A 12,843-nucleotide genomic window follows, 5' to 3' on the forward strand; every position below is an offset into this window, starting at 1 on the left:
CAGTACCTGTTTCCCAGGGCAGGAATAGCAAACACCAGAGGGCATATGTACAGAGTTAAGGGAGGGAAGTTTAGGGGAGACATCAGGGATAAGTTTTTTACACAGAGGGTTGTGGGTGCCTGGAATGACTTGCCAGGGATGGTGGTGGAGGCTAAAACGTTAGGGGTATTTAAGAGCCTCTTGTACAGGCACATGGATTAACCAATTTCCCCCGGGATCAATAAAGTATGACTACGACTACGACTATGAAAGAAAAATAGAGGGTTATGGGGTAGTGTGGGTTTAGTACCTGTTTTTAAAGGAATATATGGGTCAGTACAACATCAAGGGCCGAAGGGCCTGTACTGTGCTGTAGTATTCTAGTGTCAGTGCTGAATTTGTCAATGTGGAGCAGAGAGCAAGTTTGTAAATCTGGCGAGAGTGAACATAACAGAAGAAATAGGAGCAGGAGTTGGCCATCTGGCCCATCGAGCCTGCCCCGCCATGGCTGATCTGTAAACTCAGCTCCATCGACCTGATTACCCCCATAACCCTTAATTCCCTTACTATGTAAAAACCTATCTAACTGTATCTTAAATATATTTAGTGAAGAAGCCTCAACTGCTTCCCTGGGCAGAGAATTCCACAGATTCACCACTCTCTGGGAAAAACAGTTTCTCCTCATCTCTGTCCTAAATTTTCTCCCCTGAATCTTGAGACAGTGTCTCCTAGTTCTAGTTGCACCTACTAATGGAAACAACTTTCTGACTTCTATCTTATCTATCCCTCTCAAAATTTTCTATAAGATCCCTTCTCATTCTTCTGAACTCCAGAGAGTATAGTCCCAGGCGACTCAATCTCTTCTCATAGGTTAACCCCTTCATCCCTGGAATCAACCTGGTGAACCTCCTCTGCACTGCCTCCAAAGCCAGTATATCCTTCCTCAAGTATGGAGACCAGAACTGCACCATTGTCACCTTCTGGGCAGTGTCTTTACAAGACAGGTGACCCCAGCCATTATCAATACTCTTCAGAGAGTGTTTACCTGGTGTCAGTGGTCACATAACCAGGACTTGTGATCTGCACCGGCTGCTCATATGACCATCCACCTGCTCCCATGGCCTCATGTCACCCTGATCGGGGGCTAAGCAGGTGCTACACCTTGCCCGAGGGTGACCAGCAGGCTAGCGGAGGGAAGGAGCACCTCACTCCTCTTTTAGTAGAGATGTATCTCCACCCCGACACCCTGAATGTTTCTCTGAAAAGAGTGAAGAAACTGACTAGGTGTTTTTTCTTCAGTACTTTCCTCGCTGTTGCTCCACCTCAAAAACTCTTGAGTATTTGCACAGCCCGGGATAGTCATAGAGCACCACAGCACAGAGGGTCACTCTTCAGCCCACCTAGTCCATGTCAAACGGTTATTCAGCATAGTCCTGTCGATCCATCCCTGACCATGGCCCTCCATAACCCCACCCCCCGCCCATCCATGTACTTCTCTCAAAAGTTTCAGTCAACAGCTTCTAGCCCACAGTTATTGAACAGCATTCACACGTTGCTCTGGGGAGCTGTCCAATAGTTAGTTCAATAATACTTAATACATCGGCGATTGAAGCGTCCCCTAGTATGATAAAATGGGTTCAGGAGCTCAGCTTCTGCCTCATTACACTCTTGCACTTTATTACCTGTCTGCACTGTTCTTTCTCTGTGGCTGTAACACTTTATTCTGCCTTGTGTGAAATGTGAGCAATGTTGCAATGTTGCAATGGACTGAAAGTGTTTGATGACATGTGAAATGTTGCAATGGAGTGAAAGTTTGGATAATGTGGGAAATGTTACAATGGACTGAAAGTTTGGATAATGTGGGAAATGTTGCAATGGACTGCAAGTTTGGATAACGTGAGAAATGTTACAATGGACTGAAAGTGTTTGATGACGTGAAATGTTACAATGGAGTGAACGTTTGGATAACGTGAGAAATGTTACAATGGACTGAAAGTTTGGATAATGTGGGAAATGTTACAATGGACTGAAAGCTTAGATAATGTGTGAAATGTTGCAATGGAGTGAACGTTTGGATAACGTGAAATGTTGCAATTGACTGCAGTTTGGATAATTTGTGAAATGTTACAATGGACTGAAAATGTTTGATAACGTGGGAAATGTTAGCCAACCTGATGCACGGACATCGATTTCTCTACCATCTGTTAATACAGTAGCTTGCCCTCCCTCGTTTCTCTATTTCCATTCCCCATTCTGGTTTCCTGCTCACCTTTTCTCCTCTCCTCCTTCCCTTTCTCCCATGGTCCACTTCCCTCTCCTATCAGATTCCTTCCTCTCCAGCCCTTTACCTTTCCCACCCATCATCTCCCCCTGGTGTCCCTCCTCCTGCCCTGTCTCCCACGGTTCACTCTCCTCTCCTATCAGATTCCTTCCTCTCCAGCCCTTTACCTCTCCCACCTGTCCCCTCCCACCAATGGGAAACAGTAATGCACTCAGTTTTCCAATGAGGGAGCGTGCCTTATGAGGAGAGATTGGACAAGTTGTGGCCTTACTCCACATTGGAGCAAGGGAGGATGAAAGCCAAATTGATGGAGGTGTACCAGATGATAAATCTTTTCTACAGAAGTGGTTTGCCATTGCCTTCTGGGCAGTGTCTTTTTAAGATGGGTGAGCCCAGCCATTATCAATACTCCTCAGAGTCTGCCTGGCATCGGTGGTCACATAACCAGGACTTGTGATCTGCACTGGCTGCTCATACGACCATCCACCTCAATATAAAGGGGTATAAAGTTATCCCCCCTCATAACAGTCATCTCTGCCCTAGGGAAAAAAATCTTTGTCTCTCCACTCTAGCTATCCCTCTTATCATCTGGTACACCTCCATCACGTTTTCCTTCTCCTAGTAGAGCTGCCAACCACGGCTGATGAGCCCCATCTGACTGAGCGACTGGTTTTAAGGCGCCAGTAACTCACCTTTGCCCCTTCTCCTGTCAGTAGAAACGGGTCCACCAGGCTCAGAAGCTGAGTGAAGGTGAGGACCAAAAGCCAGGCTGGGTGTGTCAGAGGCTGGTTGAGACGCACGCCATTGGAAGCAATTAGTAGGTAGTGGGAGCTTGTCCCCATTATCACCCCCCCCCCGGCTAAAACAACCTTCAGGAACCTTAAGTCAGAATGTATTGCCAGGTAAGTGCAGATGTAGGTCATGAACAGTGTGGGCTTCAGTCAGTCTCCTTTTTTAATGATTCATTTCATAGCTTGACGCTTTGTAAATTCCTTAATGTGATAGTGGTTCCGTGTCATTAATTACATTGAGAAAGCAAAAGCTATTAGATGCAGAGGAGCAGAATTAGTTGCATCAAGTCAAAGTCATCAACGTGGGCTGGAGGCAGGAGCTCCACAGCGCTGTCCCTGGCAAAAGGCTGTAATTACACCATCTAATGTTGATACTGTATCTGAAGTTCCCTTTATAATTGTGTCACAGCAATTTAATTGCAGTGTTACACTTGTGTAACAGTAGTTCCTGTACATCTATCTCGTCCAGTCAAGTTTACTGTCAAGCATGTTGAGATACACAGAACTGTGTAAAAGTCTTAGACACATATATCTCACCAGGGTGCCGAAGTCTTTTACACAGTCCTGTACTTGTCAACGTGGAGCGGAGGGCGAGTTTGTAAATCTGGCAGGAGTAAAGAATGTTGGGAATGGTGAGGGTGGAGCACCGCGGGAGGGGTGGGGGACGGGGTCAGAGAAGGAGTGCCGGGGAGGGGGTGGTGCAGTTGAAGACACACCCAGCCCTGAGACACCCGGCAAGGTCATTTGATTCCAAACAATTGGCTTATTGATCATTACAGAATGTCTCTCTGGTGCTTCCCGCTCCCTCCCCTCTCCCTTCCCCTTTTCCCAACCATGATTCCCCTCTCCCTGTCCCCTTCCCACTCTCAGTCCACAATAGAGACCCAGATCAGAATCAGGTTTATCATCAGTCACACAAGTCATGAAATTTGTTTTCTTTGTGCAGCAACTGTATAATGCAAAACGTAAAATCACTGCAGTCCTGTGTAAAGGTCTCAGGCACCCCAGATATCGAGTATATATGTTTAAGACTTTTGCACAGTACGGTAGGTACAATGAAAATCTCTCCTGAGGCAGTCACATAGGGCAGAGACAGCACACTGACGTACACAGACAATGAGGTGAGAGAGACCATAATATTGTCCCAAAACTAGATGCACAAACAAGGAGACACAATTAAGGAACTAGAAGTGCTAAGAAGTATTGTTCAACATTCAAAGTTCAAAGTAAATTTACCATTAAAGTACGTGTATATCACTGTATACTACCCTGAGATTCATTTCCTGGAGGCATTCACAGAAGAGCAAAGGAAGAAATGGTATCAATGAAAAGCTACACACAAACACTGACGAAAGATCAATGTGCAAAATTTAAAAAAGCAAATAAAATAACGATATACAAAGTAACACTGAGAACAGGAGTTCTGAGTGTGTGAATGGGTGAGAGAGCAGAAAGGGGCTTCTTTCGCTGTTGCTGTATCCTACTAAAGTAGTGGATTCCGCCCAGTCTGTCACAGATAAAGCACTCCCCACCATTGAGCACATCTACATGGAGTGATGTAGCAGGAAAGCAGCATCCATCATCAGGGACCCCCACCACCCAGGACATGCTCTCTCCTCTCTGTTGTCATCGGGAAGAAGGTGCAGGAGCCTCAGGACCCACACCACCGGGCTCAGGAACAGTTATTACCCCCTCAACCATCTGGCTCCTGAACCAGGGAGGATAACCTCAACTCTGAACTGATTCCATCGGGAAGGAGGTACAGGAGCCTCAGGTCCCACAGCACCAGGTTCAGGAACAGTTATTACCCTCAACCATCAGACTCCTGAACCAGTGAGGATAACCTCAACTCTGAACTGATTCCATCAGGAAGGAGATACAGGAGCCTCAGGTCCCACACCACCAGGTTCAGGAACAGTTATTACCCCTCAACCATCAGGCTCCTGAACCAGTGAAGATAACCTCAACTCTGAACTGATTTCATCGGGAAGGAGGTACAGGAGCCTCAGATCCCACACCACCAGGTTCAGGAACAGTTATTACCCCTCAACCATCAGAGTCCTGAACCAGAGAGGGTAACTTCACTCACTCCATCACTGAACTCTTCCCACAACCTATGGACTCACTTTCAAGGACTCATGTTCTGGATATTTATTGTTTGTTTATTTATTTGTTTGTTATTATTTCTCTCTCTTTGTATTTGCACAGTTTTGTAATCTTTTACACTCTGTTTGAACACTCAGATTGGTGTGGTCTTTCATTGATTCTATTATGGTTATTATTCTGCAGATTTGTTGAGTATGCCGGCAAGGAAATGAATCTCGGGGTTGTACATGATGCCGTATCTGATGACAAGCTCATGTTGAACGTTGAACTTTGTTGCTGGTTGTGCAGTTTTGCCGAGCGTTGTGGGTGAGCTCTGTTGGCACTGGGAAGTGTGACAGACCTTGCGGGCTGCCCCCAACGTTGCTGACACAATATCTCTGGTGACCTGCCATGTGTTCCGCCGTGACCCTGTCGTTGTCTTTATTCCAGGCCATGTGATGGTGAACGGGCCAGTGACTCCAATCCCAGTCAAGGCGAAACCCTCTGCTGTGGACGCCGTTGTCCCCCAGGTCCCTCTGGGTAAGTCCTTACCTGTGAATCCACTTCACAGGCGATTACTCCTCCATCGTCCACTTGTTCCCTCTGTCTTGGCATTCCCCTTGTTGGTCACTGATTACCTGGAAGCTGAAAGCTCACGCTTGCTTGTCAATCACTCTTTATTTGCAGTACAGTGCAACAGTCTCGGGCACGTATGTATAGCTGGGGTGGCCAAAACTTTTACACAGTATCATATTTGTCAACGTGGAGCGGAGAGTGAGTTTGTAAATCTGGCAGGAGCAAAGGTGAGGGTGGGACACCGTGGGAGGGGTGTGGGACAGGTGGCAGAGAAGGAGTGTCAGGGGTGGGTGCCTTATAGTTAGGTTCAACGTCAGAGTAAGAAGGTGAGGTGAGGGGAGGAAGAAGTACAAGATGGGAGGTGAAAGGTGAAACTGGGAGGGTGGAGGGGTGAAGTAAAGGGCTGGGAAGTTGATTTGTGAAAGAGTTACAGGACTGGAGAAGGGGGAATCTGTAGGAGAGGGTCGAAGGCCATGGAAGAAAGGGAAGGGGGAGGTGATGGGTAGGTAAGGAGATAAGGTGAGAGAGGGAAACAGGAATGGGAATGGTGAGGGGGCAATTACCAGAAGTTGAAGAAATTGATGTTCATGCCATCAGATTGGAGGCTACGTAGATGGAATATAAAGTGTTGCTCCGCCAATCTGAGTGTGGCCTCATCGTGATGGTAGAGGAGGCCATGGGCTGAAACAGGCAGAGCAGTAATACCATCGCTCACCGCGGCAAAGAGTGAACAGGAGGGTTTGGCTGAGTCCTCTCATTTGGCTTGTTAACGCTATGCAATGGAATTTTAAACTGGAAATTTGCCGCAAACTGCGAAAGCACAAAGATGTGTTTGCATTTCTCACTTGCATTCATTTCATGCCTTGACTTTTGAAGGCTTGTTCTTCCTGAAGCTGACAGGGTTTGACGAATAACACTTTCCGGTAGGTAAGGGGAAGCATTTTAATAAATCTGCCTCCCACAGGCTGGAAGGGAACACAAATCCGGCACAAATTCTCTCGGCCTTCACCGGCACAGTTCAGGTTGGGAGCCTGCAGCACTGTGTCGCTCATCTCCAAAGACCCTGCCATAATTACAAAGGCCTTGCCACAATTACAACGGCCCTCAAAAGGCCTTGCCACAATTACAAAGGCCCTGCCATAATTACAAAGGCCCTCGAAAGGCCTTGCCACAATTACAAAGGCCCTGCCATAATTACGAAGGCCTTGCCACAATTACAAAGGCCCTGCCACAATTACAAAGGCCCTCCAAAGGGCCTGCCACAATTACACAGCCACCTCGGTGGCAGAGGATTTGCTGAGAGTGTGGGCTAACTGAGAGGACTGAAGTTTGGCCAAAACGTGAGCTTTCACATCTGCAGATTGTTGCCACCCCTGGTAAGTCAAATACAACACTGGGTGTCAGTGTTCCCTCTCTCCCACCCGACTCACAAACCCCGCAAAGCCGGGGAGCTCTGCTAGTCCACAGTCCTGCACCCTGGCAGTCTAGTGTTCGGCTCATTCCGTCTCAAGTGGTGTCTAAAGTGGACAGGACTTGAGGACCTGAGTTATAGGGAACGGTTAAATAGATTAGGACTTTATTCTGCGGAGAGTAAGAGATTTAATAGAGGTGTCAGAATTATGAGGGGTATAGATAGGGTCCTCCACAAGAGGATCACAACCTTGTCGTAAGGTTTGGAGGCTTGTGTGAACACCTATGCTGACTGGAGGCGGGTTTGTGCTATGACCCTTGGTAGGGTCACCAATGCCAAATAGGTCAAAGGGCAGAGGCTAGACTGAGCGGTCTACTGTAAGGCCTCGGCTCGAAACGTCGACTGTACTCTTTTCCACGGATGCTGCCTGGCCTGCTGAGTTCCTCCAGCATCTTGTGTGTTGCTGGGATTTCCGGCATCAGCGGATTTTCTCTTGTTGAGTGGTCTACCGGTCGACCAGATTCGGTGCTTCAGCTCAACGCTAACAACCCAGAGCAGTCAGAACAAAGCTGTTATGGAGGAAGCAATGAAGAATCCTTCTACATCTGAGTGCGACAGTATTCCTGAGTCTCCACCCGGGACTTCTATGACTGACAGTAGTGAAAAGTGAGAGGAAGCGACTGGCAGGAAGAACACCACAAAGACCAAGACCACAGCTGTCACAAACGGCTGCAGAAATGTGTATTTATATACAGGGCTCAGTAAGAGCAGATGGACAGGGTCTGGCAGACTGGTTTTATATGCAAGGAGGGAAGATGATCAGTATCATGATGGTGTTGTGTTATTTCGAAGAAAGGCACTGAGAAGAGCAGTGAGCAACGTGTGGAGATCGTCCGTCCACAGCAGGGTGATTTTACACCAGAGCCGTGTGCTGCCCACACTCTGGGTCAGAACACGGCGCATGACAGGGAACGACCTTGCCCAGCTGTCGTCATTCCACACCACAAGCCTCCAGAAGATACTCCGTATTTTTCCGGCCAAGGCAGACCTCCAGCCACGCTTTATTCCTTCGGGGTCACCAAGAGGACATCAAGGAGGTAGAAGAATACAGGATGTAGTTTTTACAGTTACCGAGGAGGTGCGGAGCAGGTAGACAAATTCTGTTAAGGGCCTTGATGGGGCGATCAAGAGTCCATCTTTTTCTGTTTGAGTGTGATAGTGAGATAGAAGCTGTCCTTGAGGCTGATGGTATGTGTCCTAAGGCCTTTGTACTTTGCCGAGCACCTCTACTCCATCCACCAAGAGCAGAATTTCCGGTGGCCAGCCACTTTAATTCCTATTCCCATTCCGACCTGTCAGTCCGTGGCCTCCTCTTGTGCCACAATGAGGCCACCTTCAGGGTGGAGGTGCAACACCTCATACTCCATCTGGGCAGCCTCCAACCCGATGACATGAATATTGATTTCCTCTTCCGGTTAAAAAAAATCCCCCCCCCTTTCCTTTCCCCACCCTTTCCTCACCTGCCTATCACCTCCCCTGGAGCTCTTCCTCCTTCCCTTTCTCCTATAGTCCACTCTCCTCTCCCATCAGATTCCTACCTCTCCAGCCCTTTACCTTTTTCACCCACCTGGCATCATCCATCACCTTCCAGCTTGTCCTCCTTCCCCTTCCCTCCACCTCTTTATCCTAATGTCTTCCCCCTTCCTTTCCAGCCCTGATGAAGGGTCTCAGCCCGAAATGTTGACTGTTTATTCATTTCCATAGGTGCTGCCTGACCTGCTGAGTTTTGTGTGTTTTGCTTTGTAACTCCTGCCCGACGGGAGCGGGGAGAAGAGGGAATGTCTGCGGGGTGGGGGATGTACTGGACTATGTTGGCTGCCCTCCCAAAACAGTGGGAAGTGTAGGTAGAGTCAGGGAAGGGGAGGATGTTTCATGTGATGGACTGGTCTGCGTTCACAACTCTGCCATTTCCTAGGTCACAGGCAAGGCAGTTGCCGTACCAAGCTGGGCTGCATCGGACAGGGTGCTTTCCCTGTAAATATTGGCAGGGTTAGTCAGGGATGTCCTAAATTTCCTTAGTCTTCCGAGCAAATAGAGGAACTGGCATGCTCTCTTGGCTGAAAGCTCTGTGATTTGTTGCTCCTTTCAGATCCACCAGGTTCACTGTTCTGTTTGTCATGTGCCATGTTGTATGACATCATCATTATGTGTCATGTCATTATGACATGGGCGATCGTGGTCTTTCCATGGCAAATCTTTCGACAGAAGTGGTTTGCCATCACCTTCTTCTGGGCAGTGTCTTTACAAGACGGGTAACCCCAGCCATTACCAATACTCGTCAGAGATTGTCTGCCTGGCGTCAGTGGTCACATCACCAGGACTTGTGATCTGCACCAGCTGCTCATACAACCATCCACCACCTGATCCCACGGCTTCACATTACCCTGATCGGGGGCTAAGCAGGTGCTACACCTTGCCCAAGGGTGACCTGCAGGCCAGCGGAGGGAAGGAGCACCTCACACCTCCTTTGGTAGAGACGTATCTCCTCACAGCCACCTGATATTAATGTACAGTATGTCAAATAGGGAAATTATGGTATGTTTGGGTATTCATAGGAGTGACCTACAAACGTCGCAAAAATCTGCTTGTCCAGCACCAAATCCCCGAGGGCGCAAGAATATAAAACTAGAATTTACACTGAGAATTTTGAGAAGACTGGAGTACAATGACACAATGTTGAGGCTTTATAAGGCATTGGTCAGACTTCACTTGGAGTTTTGTGAGCAGTTTTTAGCCCCTTGTCTATGAAGGGATGAGCTGGCATTAGAGAGGGTCCAGAGGGCTTTTACGAGAATAATCCCAGGAACGAAAGGGCTAATATGTGAGGAGTATTTGGTGGCTCATTCACACCTATCAAATGAGGGGCTATCTCATTGACACCTATAAATGAGGGGCTATCTCATTCACATCTTTCAAATATTGGAAGGTCTACTTAGAGTGGATGTGGAGAGGATATTTCCTGTAATGGGAGAGTCATTATCGGATCAGCGGGCACAGCATCAGATTAGAAGGACGTCTCTTTAGAACCAGGATGAAGAGGAATTTCTTTAGCCAGAGGGTGTTGAAACTGTGGAATTCATTGCCACAGACGGCTGTGGAGGCCAAGTCACTGGATATATTTAAAGCGGAAAGTGATAGGTTCTTGATTATCAAGGGCATCAAATGAGATGGGAAGAAGGCAGAATGTGTTTGAGAGGGAAATGAATCAGCAATGATGGGAGTGGAGTGGCGGAGCAGACTCGATGGGCTGAATGGCCTACTTCTGCTCCTGTGTATTCTGGTCAGAAGCCAAGGAGCAGAGGTTTAAACATGGATGAGAGTATGGAGGGAAAACATACTGTTCCAGAGGGAGGCGGGAGTGTGGGGAAGGCAGAAACCCTCCACACTGTTTAACACTTTGTGGACTTGACCTGACAGGCCGAGGACAGATGGGGGGTGGGGGGGGGGGGGATGACAAGGCCTGTCGTCACAGTTCAGTAGGCTTACTCACTCTGTTGTGTGGGAGAGGAGGAACCGAAGGGGATGTGAGTGGCAAATCAGAGACAGGTGGTTACAGGGCCAAGAGGGAGCGTGGAAAGAGAAACGATCAAAGCTTTTAAGATCTTTACCATGGTCCCTGACCACCTCACCTTCACTACGGACAGTAACTTTCAATTCCCTGGCCCTGACCGCCTCATCTTCACCATGGATGTCCAGTCCCTATACTTTTCTATCTCCCATCAGGAAGGCCTCAAAGCTCTGCTTCTTTCTTGACAAAAGAACCAGCCGACCCCCGTCCACCACCACCCTCCTCCATCTGGCAGAACTGGTCCTCACCCTGAACAATATTTCCTTCGTCTTCTCCAAACTCGACGGGCGGCCATTGGCAGTTGCGTGGGCCCCAGCTATGTCTGCCTCTTCGTTGGCTATGTAGAACAGTCTATGTTCCAAGCCTTCCCTGGTTATACTTCCCAACTCTTCCCTCACTACACTGGTGCTGCTTCTTGCACCCACGCTGAGTTTGTCAATTTCATCAGCTTTGCCTCCAGCTTCCACCCTGCCCTTAAATTCACTTGGTCCATTTCTGACATCTCCATCCCCTTTCTGATCTCGCCATCTCTGGAGACAAACTATCAACCAACTTATTTTATAAACCTACCGATTCCTGAAGATATCTCGACCATACCTCTTCCCGCCCTATCTCCTGTAAAAATGCTATTCCCAATTCTCGGTTTCTTCACCTGCACCACACCTGTTCTCAGGATGCAGCTTCCCATTCCAGGACATCAGAGATGTCCTCCTCCTTTAAAGAACGGGGTTTCACTCTCTCTACTATTGGTGCAACTCTCGCATCTCCTCCATTTCTCATACCCTCTGAAGTCACTCGTCTTCCCTCTGCCTTAATAGTGATAGAGTCCCACTTGTCCTTACCTACCACCTCATCTGCCTGCACACTCAACACATCATCCCCCGCCATCTCCGAAGGGATCCTACCACGAAACATCTTTACCACCCCCACCCTGCTCTCTGCAGGGATCTCTCCCTCCGTAATTCCCTTGTCCCTCCCCACTACCCCCCTCCAGGTACTTATGATCAGGTGATCTAAATGCTACACCTGCCCGTTCCCCTTCTCCCTCACCTCCGTTCAGGGCTCCAAACAGTCCTTACAAGTGAGGCAACACTTCATCCGTGGATCTATTGTGTCCAGTGCTCCCGATACGACCTCTTCTACATCGATGAGATCTGTCCTAAAATGGGGGATCGCTCCGTCAAGCACCTCTGCACCCGTCCCACGAATAGGGCTTCCCGCTGGCCAAGCATTTTGATTCCGATTCCCACTGTCGTTCCGACATGTCAATCCATGGTCTTTTCTTGTGTCAAAATGAGGACACGCTCAGAGTGGAGGAGCAACACCTTATATCCATCCGGGTACCTTCCAAACTGATGGCATGAACATCGATTTCTCCTTCTGGTGAACGCAAATTCTGTCCCCACCCTCCTCTATTCTGCACTCTTAACAGTCTACCTTTTCACACCTGCCTATTACTTCCACCTGGGTCCTCTTCCCTTTCTCCTATGGTCCACTCTCCTCCCCTGTCAGATTCCTTCTTCTGCAAGCCTTGACCTTTCCAGCCCACCTGGTTTCACCTATCACCTTCCAGCTAGCCCCTTTCCCCTCCTCCCATTATTTTACTGTGGCATCTTCCCCCTTCCTTCTCAGTCTTGCCGAAGGGTCTCAGCCCAAAACGTCGACTACTTACTCTTTTCCATAGCTGCTGCCTGACCTGCTGAGTTCTTCCAGTGCTTTGTGTGTGGAGCATTTACGAGGTTGTTGGACACAAATATGCAGACAGTGGAGGTGTGTGACTAAGGTACTCCCGCCAACAAGTGCTTCGGTAGTGATGAAAGAGTCAGAGAAGATTTTTCTTGTCTGCTCCACTAACTTAATAAACTGAAGGAGGATAAAATGATTGGGACCCAACATAAATGTGTGGCGCTTCATTGCACTGTTGAAATATTCTGCTACCTTGTCCTTAATGCTTCTCACCGCTGAATGCTGATTTGTGGAGGCCCTGGACAAATGCTGTTCCTTTATCTGAGATCGAAGACTGAGCTGTCTCACGTTTCTGATGATTGTTCTCGTCGCTGTGAAGGCAGTACATAAAATTACTACAGCACCG

General features: G+C 48.2%; 1 protein-coding gene across 6 annotated transcripts in view; it reads left to right on the forward strand.

Annotated features, from left to right (window-relative positions):
* LOC134339794 (pyruvate carboxylase, mitochondrial-like) overlaps window positions 1–12,843 on the forward strand; it is a 978,567-nt gene that overhangs the window by 791,511 nt on the left and 174,213 nt on the right. For all 6 annotated transcript variants that reach the window (XM_063036574.1, XM_063036571.1, XM_063036570.1 and 3 more), the window contains one exon: window positions 5,587–5,676. In XM_063036574.1, the coding sequence (XP_062892644.1) occupies window positions 5,587–5,676 (90 nt within the window). The remainder of the gene's footprint in view (window positions 1–5,586; window positions 5,677–12,843) is intronic.

This window comes from Mobula hypostoma, chromosome 30 (assembly GCF_963921235.1).
Source record: "Mobula hypostoma chromosome 30, sMobHyp1.1, whole genome shotgun sequence".
Lineage (NCBI taxonomy): Eukaryota > Metazoa > Chordata > Chondrichthyes > Myliobatiformes > Myliobatidae > Mobula > Mobula hypostoma.